At 34.7% G+C, this 15,951-nt stretch overlaps 2 protein-coding genes across 2 annotated transcripts in view; one reads left to right on the top strand and one right to left on the bottom strand.

The window, feature by feature from the left end:
• Positions 1-343: 343 nt before the first annotated feature.
• Positions 344-2,576, top strand: LOC107726688 (fibromodulin-like). Its single transcript, XM_016536410.1, has 2 exons — positions 344-1,286; positions 2,368-2,576. The coding sequence occupies exons 1-2, from the start codon at positions 344-346 to the stop codon at positions 2,517-2,519; spliced, it is 1,095 nt and encodes a 364-aa protein (XP_016391896.1). The 3' UTR covers positions 2,520-2,576.
• A 3,700-nt stretch (positions 2,577-6,276) lies between these two features.
• Positions 6,277-15,951, bottom strand: part of LOC107726618 (protein NLRC3-like) — a 17,612-nt gene continuing 7,937 nt past the window's right edge. The window contains exons 4-6 of the mRNA XM_016536302.1: positions 8,873-9,046; positions 6,906-6,952; positions 6,277-6,803 (exon numbers count right to left, since the gene is read on the bottom strand). Of these exons, the coding sequence (XP_016391788.1) occupies positions 6,277-6,803; positions 6,906-6,952; positions 8,873-9,046 (748 nt within the window). The remainder of the gene's footprint in view (positions 6,804-6,905; positions 6,953-8,872; positions 9,047-15,951) is intronic.

Genomic DNA, 15,951 nt, shown 5'->3' with positions numbered 1-15,951 from the left:
AAAAATATAAAACAGAATAATAATAATAATAATAATAATAACATTATTCAATAATTTAATAATAATTTAAATAATTTGTAAAAAAAAGTTTTATGAAAAATTATAATAAAATATTATTATTATGGATAATTTATAATTAAAATAATAAATGTAAAAGAATAATAAAGTTATTTGATAATTTAATAATAATAATTCAAAGAATTTGCACTGAAAAAATATGAATTTATTATGAATAATATCTAATTAGAAATTACTAATTTAATTATACAAACATAAACATTTATGAAGTTTCAAAAATGATATTTGCATATATATTTGTGTCCTGACAGGAGACTCAGTCACAATGAAAGGCTGGATTTTACTGCTGATATTGACAAAGCTTGTCAGTTTTTCCATGACACAACCAACCAACTCTTTGACCTGGCTAAGTTATCTGCGCAACCGAGCCTACAGTCACGGTTATGGCCGCAGTCACAATAACAACCATGCCTCTCTAAGAGCAGAGGATGAGGATGAGCCTCCTGTGCTGGACTGTCCTTTGGAGTGCGACTGTCCTCCTTCCTACCCCAGCGCGATGTACTGCAACAACCGCAAGCTGCAGCACGTGCCGTTTGTCCCATCCCATATCAAGTATGTATACTTACAAAACAACCAGATCACGGGCATCACAAATGGTGTCTTTGATAATGCTCCAAATTTAGCTTGGATCAGCCTCCACACAAATAAACTGAGCTCTGACAAGATTGGTGACAAAGTATTCACCAAACTACCAAACCTTGAGCGCCTCTTTTTACACAACAACAACCTGAGCCGAGTTCCACAGGGTTTACCACGTTCCCTACGAGATCTACACATGAATCACAACAATATCTCCAAGGTCCCGGTCGAATCTTTCCGTGGAATGAGCAACCTGACGGCCCTGCATCTCCAAGTGAACAGCATTGAAGACCTCGGCCATGCACTTGAGGGTCTGCTGTCCTTGACCCTGTTAGACTTACGAGGGAACCGACTGAAGAAGATTCCAGAAAGCCTGCCGCCAAAGCTGAGCCAACTCTACCTCGAGAACAATCGCATATCCAGCATTCCTGCTGATTTTCTGAGCCAGCGGCCTGAGCTGCGCTTCGTACGGCTGTCCCACAACCAGCTCACCAATGGGGGAATTCCAGCCAGCGCTTTCAATGTCAGCACACTTGTGGAGCTCGATTTGTCTTTCAACAAGTTGGAAAGGATTCCCACTATCAGCACCAGTCTGGAGAATCTGTATCTCCAGGCCAACAAGATCAAAGGTACAGAAAAAAAACACACACACACAGTACACATACGCCCACAAGGCATGTCAAAGGCTTATATGCAAATCTTCTCCTAAAAAATATGCCTGTCCTAATGGCATGCTTCAAAACAGCCACTTATTACAAATATACATTGCTCTCAACAACAAATATTGTATGTAAACAGAGTTGTATGTAGAGTTGATATAATTATTTCCATATAAAAAGGAGAAATAGTGAAATAGTACATGTAAACGTCTCCATTAAATAAAAAATATATATATCTGCATACAAGGGTGTTTCTTCAACTCTGGACATCTTTATGTCACCAGGTTGATGTTTATTAAAGTAACACATTTATCATTTGTTTTTGCTAATATTAAAATGCATTTTATGTATGGATATTATTGTTTTACTCTTGGCCCAGAATTTTAATCTTTCTCCTGTGATGTATATCTCCACTGAAAGATAATTATAGATACGAGGACAGATATAGACAGAATTATAGATATAGATCATAGACAAATTAGACAAACTAGTGAGAGTGTTAAAGGTTTTATATTAAGTGTCTTCACTTAACAACATTTAAATTAATTATTTGATACAATGCACATATTGTGTACATAATTTTTTTTTGTACTTATAGTTACAAAAATACCTGCATGCAATTATTACATGTAATATAATTATAGTGTTGACCCTAAAACAAACAGCAAAACTGTTTTGCAATACATCATGAATACAATACGTACATTATACTAAACAATTAGTAGATAGTAGTTGAAGACGCAATGTAAAGTGACCAAAAGTTTTTCAGTTCTAAAACACTGCAGGACCCTAGTTGAAAAAATGTAAAGAATGTCCCTAGTTAAAGAAACACCTACAAACAAGGTTTGAAAAATATCACAAATGGTCTTCAAAAAGAATAATTTGTTTCACGCATTCCATGAAAGCATATTGCGTTCCCATTGATGTACTGCTCAATGTTGCCAATTTGACATTTTTTGTAAGATTAGGCATAGTTATTCTAATGTACATAGGCTCTGCTTGAGCCTGCTTGGATAAGACAGTAACTTAACGTTTTCCCTACATTTTCCAGAATTTTCAGTGAGCAGTTTCTGCAGAGTTGTGGATACAAACAATTACTCTAATCTACGTGTACTGCGTCTGGAGGCCAATGAAATTAGAGCCCAAGACATACCGACTGAAGCTGTGCTCTGTCTGCGCCGGGCAACTAACATCGACCTGTAGGCCTGACATCAACACATCCACAGTAACCTACTGTCAAGCTTGAGCAGAGAGAGAGAGAGAGAGCATCTTGGAAATAAGAGTTTAGTTATCTTTTCGTAGTAAAATGATTGTGAGGGTTGTAATAAGCAAATGTATCACACTTGCTTTGCAATATCAACAGAAATATGTTAGGAAAATGATTATAACATAAAAACATCTGATGTCTTTGTGTGAGAACAAGCCTGAGAATTTTGATGTGGGTATTTTAAAGTCAATGTGAATTTTTGTTAATCCATTTTATTTCTGCATCAGTAAGGACAGGAATGCATGGATGCTCATTTCCGTCACGGAATAAAAATATCAAAACAGTAATTTAAACTTTTTATCTCACAATTCTGATTTTATTTTTCTTGTAATTCTGAGAAAAAAAAATAATTGTGAGATATAACTTGCAATTGCGAGGAAAAAAAGTCAGATTTGCAAGAAAAAAAAAAAACAGAATTCTGAGTTTGTATCTCGCAATTGTGAATTTTTCCCATAATTGCGAAGAACAAAGTCCAGATTTTGAGATTTTGAATTGGGCAAAAAAAGTCAGAATTGTAAGATATAAAGTTTTATATCTTTTATATCACTTTTTTTTTTCTTCTGTGGCTGAAACAAGCTTCCATAGGAATGTTAAATGCAGGTGTGATGAGCATGCAGTACAAATGTAATGATAAGTTGCATGAAGTCGGTGTACTTGACTACTAGGTGCAAAAGATCATTTTAGTATTATTTTAAAACACATTTATAGGTAATTGTGTTTATCTTTAACCTTTTAGTAAATGCATGGTACAAATAATGGTGTTGGCTGGGAAACTTTGGGGTTTTGTTTTGTAATTGTTAGCCAATATTTCTGGCAGTGGAACAAGATAAATTGCCTGAAGGTTAATTTTATTGTGATCACAATTTGAGAAGTTAGTTAATGAGGATGACCTCATGAAAATCTAAATAATAGAAAATTGAGGAAAGGTTAAAAATCTAAAAGTTCAGTTCCTTGTAGAATGTTATGAAGACCTTGAGAAGCTCTGAAGGAGCAAGAGGAGAGGAACTCATCAAATGCAGAGGAGAACACATTATAACAGGCCTTTTTTAAAGGAGCATTCCCAGTTTGGGCAGGTCACTAATTTATCTTTTAAATACCCATTTATAACACTAACCCAGAACAGACCCCGGAGAAGTCTTCTGTCCAATAAATTAGGTCAACTTACCTAACCTGAGAATAATAAAAATAAGATAAAGGTGTCAAATTACACAAAATAAAAGAATATGTTAATGTACTTTGTCCCTAAACACAGTACAATCAATAATGAGAACAGAAAACAACAGTTTGTCACATTTATTATATTTGTTAATCAATAAATTTGAAACATTACTGTATGGATCATTGCCATAAAATGAGAACAGAAACTGAATGGCTTTGTTTGTTTGCCGTGCTTATTTTACATGTTATAAAGTCAAAACAAAAGGACAATCAATAAACAACTCAAGTGCTCAAACATTTAAAATAAAAAAATCAAGGGGGTTTCTTGCTGTTCAGTTTACCTCCAGATTAAAACTACACTACTTGATCTTGAATACTTCTTGATCAAATTTTTGGTCTCAGAGGGATGAGCAGGTAAAGTAATCAGGACTTAATGTTGTTCTTACATTCTAGACTTTTCCAAGACAGCAGTCAGCAATCTGGCTCAAGTGATACATGAACTAGTAGCTAAGATCAAGAAAGACTGTGGTCTTTTCTCATGAGTGGTGCCTATTAGTAGTCATTTGAAAATTTGTTCACAATTTAGTTTGTGGACCAATTCTAACTCTAAATAAACTATTAACTACGACTTTTGCCTCAAACTCTAAATTTGCTGAATCGCTGCTTATCCCTTTAACTTTCACCCCTAAAAGGAGCTAATGAAAAAATTATTTAACTTAAAATTCTTATAAGTAGACATCTAATAAATAGCCCCAAGCACTTTTTTTTAAATTGATGTTTTATATAAAACTCTACCGTATGGTTGAGCTGTCAGTCCATGGTAAATCTTGATTTAAGTTCAGATTTCTATTAGTTATATTCCAACAATAAACATTCCTTTAACTTTATTAGTATCTTGGATACATTTCATAACCTTCAGGGTCCACAAAGATAAAAAAAAAAAATTATATTTAAGCGTCTCTATAATATATATAAACGTATGGCAATATATATGATGTCCTTTACAGACATATCAACCGACCGGTCACGCATGATTTTTGATAATTATGGTAAATAAACATTTTTGCATTTCTCATATATTTTGCTATATTTCTGTTCTTTACCCTCTACCCTATCGCTACGCTATTCACAACAACATTATGGTTTCATCCCTACTTTTCTCTTCCTTTTGATAGATTTATTCCCTATCAAATTAAGCTCAACCGTACGGTAGAGATATCAGTTAAAGGGTTAATAATAGTTAGCAAGGTAGTTGTTAAATTTAGGTATGGGGCAGGATTAAAAGGATCTAGAATATGATCATTTAGAATAGGGCATTAATATGTGCTTTTTAAGTACTAATAAACAGCCATTATGCTAATAATATGCATGCTAATAAGCAAATCATTAACAGTGAGAATTGGTCCTTAAAATAAAGTGTTACTGAACATTTGTGTCAAGATTGTTTCGTTACAATGAGAATATTCATTTGTGTGTAAGATCCATCCAGGGCCGGATTTACCTCTTTTCGTGACATAGGCAAAACAAATTTTTGGGCCCCCCTTCCCTATTAATATAATAGGCCTAATATTACCACCCAAGCAAACAAAAATATTTCTTAATCAGTTACAGAAACGTTACAGTGTTTACTATCGCAATAAGCGCTTGCGTTCAGTCAATAAAAATCGAATGTAACTCTATATAGTTACAGTAATCTCTATTATAATGAATGTAATAATTTTAACGGCCAGGAGTCACAACCTCACATCAAGACATTGTTCAGATGATTTGTTTCAAGATATTTTACATGTTTCCATCCTGAAATGTGTTGAACTATTTTTTAAGCACCTCATCCCAAACCAAATTCCAAAATGTCATTTTAGAGCTAATAACAGAGGCTTGAGCCAATGATATGCAGGCTAATGCAGTTATTAATGCAGTTATTAATGCAGTCTAATGCAGTTATTAGAGAGAGAGAGAGAGAGAGAGAGAGCGTCTGTGCGTCTCTCAGCAGTGTTTAGCAGCAGCGTATATTAATAGCGAATCTTTAAGTTAAACTGCTTCAAGAACCTCCCTACTGAGAAATGTCATGTAGCTTTTAGCTGCGAAACTATTTTATTGATAAATTCGCGGGGCGGCATTGACGAAAAGTTTCTGTCAGCGTGTGCGCGCGTCTGTGAGAGAGAACCGGAGAAAGCGCGATTTCCGTACATAAAAAAGGTTGAAGACATGGAAAGAGTTTGTCATATTTTACCCTATTGTTTGTTTTATTTATTTGCTCAATGTCTTCTGAGGTTTTGGTTCTTTTATTGTTGTAGATAGCCCATAGTATAACAAAATATTATATCTCTTCATTGTGTTTGGGGCCCCCCCCCTGGACGAGCGGGCATAGGCACGTGCCTAGAATGCCTATGCGTAAATCCGGCCCTGGATCCATCACTGTTTCAAGAAAACAGTCTATTAGAGCAAACATACTCTGTGACTGCTAGAGGGAATTATTATGCTTCTTTCTCAGCAGAGAAAGTTTTGGATTAGTCATAATGCTCCTGAAGGCTTTTAAATATGAAATAGGGATATAGAGGAGTCAAAAACTGCAAATCCAGCATAGACCGGTTCAGTAAATGTGGTCTTGAATGTGTGTAAGTGTGTGAGTGTGTGTGTGCCAGAGACACTGTAGAAGGACAGCGTGCCAGCCGGCCAGTCCAGATACACTCCTACTCTCTGAGACAGGCGTGAAGGGACAGATACATCTGTGCTGTTATTATTGTGCCAAGCACTGAATCTATCGAGAGTACAAAAAAGACTCCATGACTTTTCATTGCGTCCAAATCTGCATTCACCCCCTCCTTTCCTGCTGATTCCTTTATATGTTACTGCAATATACGTCCACCCGCTCCATTCAGCCTCCCAGTAACAGCGTCCAGTCAGACTCTCTCTACACAAAACCTGCTCGTAGTTCTCAAATCTCTCTGGATGATCAGGATATGACTGTCCCTTTTTCACATCTGTTACCTTTTTGTTTCCCTCAGTCAGAGAGAGACGATTGTGTGCTGTGTTTGGATCCAGTGTAAAGTTGCATACATCTGAAGGGCAGGTTTGATGAGAGATTAGAATTGTATTAAGGATAGTTGTATTAAGTTAAATGTACAGCATATTAGATTGTGTAAAGAATGATTTAGTCTTACATTTTGCCAGTCTTGGTATGATCCTCAAATGTCCTCCATGATCCAAACTAAACAAGACAAATATATGTACATATCAGGGATAGTAAACATTTGATTTCTTAAAAAAAAGTGTCAGAGAAAGAGGACATTTGTTATTACTCTTATGACCCACACATTCCACTGGATCTCATTCTACCTAAGAATGGGTGTTTTTTCTTAACATCACTGAAAAATACAAAATCTATAGGATTTTTGGTAATGCCTTACAATATGGTTCTACGAGTTCACATTAGTAAACCACATTAGTTAGCAAGCCAGTTTTTTATATTTATAATAGGTATTTTAATTAATCCTGTTAACATTCATAACTTTTTATGTATTAATCTACAAAATAAACATTATATTTTGTCATGACAAAATTACATATATCTCAGAATATACCTTTTAATTATTTATCTTATATTATTATGTGGAAAAAATAAAGGTAATTGAACTGTTAAGCACCTACAGTACAGTATAAGCAAGCCCATCTGTCAAAAACATGTGTTCAAACAAGCATGAGAGATGAACTGCAAACACCTATGCTACCATTAGGGAGACCTGAGGTCACATATTAAGTTTCATTTTAAAATGGTAAAGTGTTGCCAAGATACAGCTGTCTAGAACATTTAATTACCTGATTTGACACACTTGTAGTGTTATAAAAATGCAACTGTTTACTGAGCTTTATTTTGAATTTCAAAATACTTTGCATTTTAAAATAAACTTCTAAATGTCAGTTCAATAGTCCCTATAACAGACGACACAATTTAATAATTGTGGTGCTTCTAATTAAGTGATAAAAGCAGTTGTAAATGGTATACAAAATACACATACTTGTTATGATTAATTATTCATATTTCCCATGAGCTGATTCGTTACACACAAATAAAATGTTCAATACTGTATGTTTTCTACCAATTTTTTTTTTATATCCATGATAACAATACCATGCATATTACCGCAACATACAACCAAATACCATCATATATCTAGTCTATCTAGTCTAATTTCATGAAGATCGAATAAAAGGTCTAGGAAAAGTTTTAAAAATACGTAGGTTAGATGAAATATGCTAATTAGCAGACAATCAAAATGACTGACCATGTAAAAGTTGGTATTATTGTATTCCACATAACCCAAGGAATAAAAAGACCGGGTTCATGAATTTAGGTCTGTCATCAAAAGTCTAATTTCGGGACCAGGTAGCTCTGCTCCAAACTGTCCATGCACCCTAATACCACCGTAGTTTGTATCAATATGCCAAATTGTTGCTGATGCCGGGCACACACTGCACGACTTTCAAAGTCATCAGATTGCTGCTCTTCTCACACTGCATGACTGTCTGGGGAACCATCTAGTTGTTGTTGTGTACACACTACATGATGGAACGGTGACAGGGAGTCACACATTACATTTGTAACTTTTTAATAGGAAGAATCGCTGCCCTGTATTGTTTTCTCTCATTGGCTGTAGGTTATTGCCGATGTAATTATCAGTCAAAACACATTTCACACTGCAGAACTAATTTCTCAATATCTCACTGGTATCTGTGATGCATCGGTGCTTCTCTCAGATTGCGTCTTTGATAACACACACTATGCGATTGTCACATACGTGAACAAGCACTGATTTGCCTCCGATTTCAGGCATTTGTCGGTGATTCCCACAAAACTGTTGGCGATTGAAATTTAGGGATAAAATCGTGAAGTGAGTGCCCAGCATGAGATATATACTGACCTAAATTCTACCTATTAGAGAAATTCAATGATGCCTTACAAAGAAACAATGTTATATCTAAAAGATTTTGAAAACCAGTGGTATCCATGTTCTGAAGATGCCATGACAAATATGATGATCTGATGAAAGCTGTCTGAGTTATCAAAAGGAGGAAGAGGAAGAACAACGGTAATGACAATACCAAACAGAATGAGAGTACTTCAACGTACTTGAGTATCTCCAGTCTACAGTTGGGGTCCTTAAGTCTCTCAGAGAGCAGCTTCACTCCTGAATCTCCTGGGTAATTGTAGCTCAGATCCAGCTCTCTCAGGTGTGAGGGATTTGAACTCAGAGCTGAAGCCAGATAACGGCAGCCTTCCTCTGTCACCATACAGCCTGATAATCTACAGATTAAGTCATTAGATTTTAAACTGGTACAATTGAATTGTAAATGCTGATCCTAGAAAAACCTTTAGCATCATCTGTTAAATTCAGGGTTTATACAGACATCACTGAATCAACATTCAGGACTTTTTTTTTTTTCAAGGCCTGACAAAGCTTAGGTTTGACACAGAAGTGTAAACCATTGTGGCTGAAGTATGGAGCTGAAACAGTCAGCGTTAAACACTTGTCAATGAAAGATGCATAGCTGTTTAAAATAGTCGTTATAATTTTTCAGTCAGTTCGTTTTCCTCCACATTTAAATTGTACTCAAAACTCTTGATACTGTTAATTACTAACGATATCTGTAAAATTAACAACTCGGCTGTTGTTTTAAGTATTTTGCCATTAACAACACAATACAGTAATTCTCATTTTTTTATACAGAAAAAACTATTATTTATAGAGTATTTTTCTGCTTTCTTAAATTACATAGAAATGTATGTAAAATTACAATAATTATGGCGATAATAATTTGTGAAATCACCACAAGATGGTGCAGATGGAACCATGTTTAAAAGTAAAAGAACTAGTCAAATGACTAGCAGCAAAAAATTATGCTGTTACCTCGACATATTACATTGCACGCAATGTTGCCTAGACATAATTCGAATAAAGTTTATGAATAAATGTTAAAAGAATATGTAAGAACATATAATAATAGGTCTATAAAAAACATGTTTATCCATCCCACAGTCATGTAAATCCTTTAACTGATCATTTCTTTTTTTCTCTTTAATATTTGTATATTATTATAATGATTAATTTTCATATTTTTTATTCATTATGTATTTGCTTTATTTTCCCTTCATTTAGATCTCTTTACCTAATTAACATTCTGAATATGACTTAATATGTTTTGTACATACTGTAAATGCCTGATCATACCAATAAAGTTTTGACCTTATGACATGCATTTCTGTAGCCAGTAGCCTATGTTACGATAAATTAATATCTGTTTTCATTTACAAATGTATAGATAAGCTACCTTGTGCCCTTGACAGCATTCAAATGAAGTTCGAATAATTTGTTATTATTAACAGGCTATGTTAAAAGAATAGCCAATAGCTACACAAATACCGGCTGCAGTCATGTCCTCATCTCATATATAAAACAACTGTAATTCACAATTACTTGCTAAGGAACTCGCATTAACTCGAACTCGAAGTAGCCTTCTTGACAAGTTTGGATGAGTAAGGGCAAAACGCACAAGATATAGTATTTTCAGTGCCCTGTAGTTGGCAAAAGGTTAAATTTAACATATAATATTTCATTCTATTTCGGCTAATTGATAGACTGTAATTATAAACACTATAGTGTTTCATTGCAAAATGAATCCCAAAGTCAAAACTTTATTGGCATAATTGTCAGGCAATAACAGCTGCTAAATATATGACGGCGTATTAATAATACAAACATAATTATACAGAACGTTAATTAGGTAAAGAGATACATGAATTTAAAGGGCATAAAAATAACAATAAATAAATACACAGGCCTAACCAGTTATATAATAAAATAAAATAATTATTATATTAGTAAATAAATAAATAAATGCTTAGTAAATGGATTTAAGAGACTGTGGGTTGGGATGGATAAAATATTTTCTTGAAGGCCTTTATTATTTGATGTTGTTACACATTCTTTTAACATTTATTCAGAACAACATAGGCCTACTTCATTCGAATGCTGTCTAGGTGACAAATATTTAGAATTAAAAAAAAAATAAAAAATAAATAAATTTAGAATTAAAATAATAATAATGTTAATAAATTAAAAAATATTAATACCCTCAGAGTCCCTGGAAATCGCGATCCAGAGGAGCGGTTTTTCAGCTGGGCCTACCTCTGGTCTAGTGTCCTGGGCACGTGCCTGGTAGGCCTGCGTTAATCCGGCCCTGGTCGTTACCACGACAAAATGATCTTGTGGCCATGACATATTATCACATTCCCACGAGTTAATATGTTGTGGCCACAACAAAACTAAGTAAACCGAACATGTCCCCTCCTGGTCACCATATCAAATGTCTGGCTGCAACAGAACATTAAACAGATCTCTCAAGATCTCAGCATCTTCACTTATTACTAACCAGTTTGACATTTCATAGAAAAGTTCTTGTTGAGAATTAACAGAGGTTTAGATGTTACTGTTTTATTGAAAATACACTCTAAAAAATGCTGGGTTGTTTCAACCCAATGTTGGGTCAAATATGGACTAACCCAACTGTTGGGTTAAAGGCAGAGTGAGTGATTTTTCAAAAACACTTTAAAAACTGATTCGGGCCGAATCGCAAAACAAACTTGTAGCCAATCAGCAATAAGGGGCGTGTCTACTCGTGATGTGGAGGAGAGCGCGTTCAGTGCATGGGACGGACATTAGCCGAGCCAGTGACAGAAAGATAGAGATGGCGGATAAAAAACAAAAGAGGAAAACGTCTGCGGAACGATAAGGCAAGCGCCGCTCGCGTCCGTAGACACGGTGTAACATTGGTTTTGCTTTGTTTCACAGAACTAATCGTTGCCTGGATTGCGTACGTATATGTGGGGCGGAGTTATCAAAATAGGGGCAAGACCCTTTTGGGGTAGGGGCGTGTTTGTTTTGGTGATTTCAAATATAAACATTGGCTACCAGAAATCCCTCACTCTGCCTTTAAAAAGTTAATTTAAAAAAGTAACCAAAATTTAACCCAACAGTTGGGTTAGTCCATATTTGACCCAACATTGGGTTGAAACAACCCAGCATTTTTTAGAGTGTAGGAACGTGTGATTTCACCATGATAAAGATCAGTATTTGCTTTGGCTGGGATCTTGCCCCTTGATTTCTTAAACATTAGTTTTTCTCTTGCTGCTTTAACTGTGTTTTTGAAGCACATTCCATAAAGCAACAAATGCAAGAGAAACTCTGATCAGGTGATGTTGGCTACTTCTTGCTGATGATATTGCCATCATGTGTTGGCCTGATTCACTGAACTCATCCAGAGGCTAATCTCGGAGTTCATTAGACGTTAATTTGACATTATTTACCGCAGCTTTGTGATATTATGGCATCATGAGATGAGATATACATCTGAACAAGTATGCAGCAAATTTAAACATTTTATAACTAGTGAAGTCAACTGTTACAGGTATAATAATAATCCAATTAATCACTTCGGACTCTATGGCCAACAAAGAAAGTGTGTATAATTTTTTTAGAGTCATTGTTGTCCTCAGCTCTTTTTTCTTTAGCTTATGTTTATTATACAAAACACATTTTAAATGTTATTTTACTCCCTTAAAAGAAACGTGTAAAAAGGGTGTTTTCCGAAATGCGACAATGAGTGCATGATCTAGTTTGTAATAACATATACAGTGCTTATCAAATTGATTAGACCATCACCCAATGCAAGGTTTTTGCCACAGCTGCCCTAAATTAACAGTATTGGTGATTACCAAAATAATTTTTTGTTTCTCTAATGGTTATTCCACACCAGTATGTGTAAGCTCTTTAGTCACATTAGTGTTTCTAATGCTAAAATATAATTATTGTTGGGATTTAATAGATTCAAAGATAGATCGCACAAAAGTTCAAAAGTAAGTCTTTGGGAACAACTAGAAACTCTTTGCAAGTCAATAACAACAGAGACTGTGGAAAAGTACATAGAAAAAATGCCAGCAAGAATGCAAGTCAAGGCCAACGGAGGACATACAAAATAAAAATAAAATACACATAATATAATATACTTACAATAATATACTTATACGTTTTTTGGTTGTGTATGAATAAAGACTACTTAGTTGTTTCAGTATTTTGTCTCATTAAGTACAATAAAATCTTTAGTTTTAAACAAGTTTTTGACAGGTGGTCTAAAAAAAAATGTAAGCACTGTATATAGCTACATAGTTTTGTGAGGATTTGAACTGAAAATCTTACAAACTCACTTGTTTACACTATGCCCCTTTCTTGATTGCCAACTGCTGAAATTTAGTGGATTCACACATCAATGAGTGAGTGAGTCACCTTTATTTATATAGAGCTTTATACAATACAGATTGTGTCAAAGCAGCTTTACAGTGTCAAACAGGTTTGGGGTAGGGGCGTGTTTGTTTTGGTGATTTCAAATATAAACATTGGCTACCAGAAATCCCTCACTCTGCCTTTAAAAAGTTAATTTAAAAAAGTAACCAAAATTTAACCCAACAGTTGGGTTAGTCCATATTTGACCCAACATTGGGTTGAAACAACCCAGCATTTTTTAGAGTGTAGGAACGTGTGATTTCACCATGATAAAGATCAGTATTTGCTTTGGCTGGGATCTTGCCCCTTGATTTCTTAAACATTAGTTTTTCTCTTGCTGCTTTAACTGTGTTTTTGAAGCACATTCCATAAAGCAACAAATGCAAGAGAAACTCTGATCAGGTGATGTTGGCTACTTCTTGCTGATGATATTGCCATCATGTGTTGGCCTGATTCACTGAACTCATCCAGAGGCTAATCTCGGAGTTCATTAGACGTTAATTTGACATTATTTACCGCAGCTTTGTGATATTATGGCATCATGAGATGAGATATACATCTGAACAAGTATGCAGCAAATTTAAACATTTTATAACTAGTGAAGTCAACTGTTACAGGTATAATAATAATCCAATTAATCACTTCGGACTCTATGGCCAACAAAGAAAGTGTGTATAATTTTTTTAGAGTCATTGTTGTCCTCAGCTCTTTTTTCTTTAGCTTATGTTTATTATACAAAACACATTTTAAATGTTATTTTACTCCCTTAAAAGAAACGTGTAAAAAGGGTGTTTTCCGAAATGCGACAATGAGTGCATGATCTAGTTTGTAATAACATATACAGTGCTTATCAAATTGATTAGACCATCACCCAATGCAAGGTTTTTGCCACAGCTGCCCTAAATTAACAGTATTGGTGATTACCAAAATAATTTTTTGTTTCTCTAATGGTTATTCCACACCAGTATGTGTAAGCTCTTTAGTCACATTAGTGTTTCTAATGCTAAAATATAATTATTGTTGGGATTTAATAGATTCAAAGATAGATCGCACAAAAGTTCAAAAGTAAGTCTTTGGGAACAACTAGAAACTCTTTGCAAGTCAATAACAACAGAGACTGTGGAAAAGTACATAGAAAAAATGCCAGCAAGAATGCAAGTCAAGGCCAACGGAGGACATACAAAATAAAAATAAAATACACATAATATAATATACTTACAATAATATACTTATACGTTTTTTGGTTGTGTATGAATAAAGACTACTTAGTTGTTTCAGTATTTTGTCTCATTAAGTACAATAAAATCTTTAGTTTTAAACAAGTTTTTGACAGGTGGTCTAAAAAAAAATGTAAGCACTGTATATAGCTACATAGTTTTGTGAGGATTTGAACTGAAAATCTTACAAACTCACTTGTTTACACTATGCCCCTTTCTTGATTGCCAACTGCTGAAATTTAGTGGATTCACACATCAATGAGTGAGTGAGTCACCTTTATTTATATAGAGCTTTATACAATACAGATTGTGTCAAAGCAGCTTTACAGTGTCAAACAGGAAAATAGGTAGTTTCATTTCGGCTGATCTCCTAGGATCTGTTTGAGTAATATGGGCATTTAAACGAAAACGCACGATCTCACACAGTATGTGTGAATCCGGAGATATAGACAGTGTTGGGGAAAGTTACTTAAAAGTAATGCATTACAATATTGCGTTACTCCCTAAAAAAGTAACTAATTACGTTACTTAGTTACTTTTTATGGAAAGTAACGCGTTATATTACTTTTGCGTTACTTTCGCGTTACTTTTTAAATATGAACAGTTTTTATTGTTATTGTTTTTAATATAAGACGTTCTATTTATAGCAAATATAAAAGCCCTTTCACACCAAAAAGTGTAATGAATAAACCTCAGGCTGAAGCAAAAGTAAATTCACGTCTGTACAGTAGAACGCAGGAGAAGAAACCCTCTTCAGCAATAAAAAAAAAACAAAGCACAAATGTTAGTTTCTCTAAAGTCATTTTTGCTTATTAGTATGATTGAACTGGATCATCAAAGGTCAGCAGCAAATTTTTTAAAGTAATGTAACTGATTACATTTGATTACTTTTTGATTACTTTTCTAAATTTCTATTTTTTTTTAACTGTTTATCATTTTCAAACATGTAAACCAGGCAGGGTATACCTTACAGTAATACTCAACACTGATTACTGTCACACTTTTGAAATCCTTCATCACTTGAATTAAGATTATATTTCAATTTTAAAGTAGGCATAGGATGCAAAATTCACTTTTACATGATGTTTGCATATAAATGTATCTTAGCAGTATGTGGACACAACCACACTACAATGATAAAAATCCATTCACTCCTTTTTTTTAATCCCCCAAAATCCTAAACAGTCTCAATTATCAAGCCGTTTTGATTTTCTGAGCAGTAGGATGTCATATTGTTCAGGCCCCGCCCACAACCGCTGATGTACTGTCCAGTATTAGCATATTTTCACCTTCAGCAGTTGTACGAAGTACATCATTTTCTCCACGCTCCAGCAGCTGTAGCGACAATGTCTTGTAAGCAATGCAGGTGTTTTGTAGTTTTGTGATGTAGAAGAACATAAGAATCTTCTCCTGATATCAGAGCCACTGAGGACGCAGTGCATTAGATTTGTTTTTAATGGTAATGCTATGTCCAACTGCTTTGAGCACGCGCACGGCTTCCGGTGCGTGAGATGTGTACGTGCTCTGGCATAGTTTACGAGTTTACGCAAGAGCCGGAAGTGATCTCTCGCGCGTATATGTCACTCATTGTTTACAGAGTGCACAGTCATTGTAGGTACGACGGCTAATCAAAATGGTACTTACTTGCGCTTATC

Source organism: Sinocyclocheilus rhinocerous, unplaced genomic scaffold (genome assembly GCF_001515625.1).
Source record: "Sinocyclocheilus rhinocerous isolate Xijiao unplaced genomic scaffold, SAMN03320098_v1.1 scaffold311, whole genome shotgun sequence".
NCBI lineage: Eukaryota > Metazoa > Chordata > Actinopteri > Cypriniformes > Cyprinidae > Sinocyclocheilus > Sinocyclocheilus rhinocerous.
This window is presented reverse-complemented; position numbering and strand designations above follow the sequence as displayed.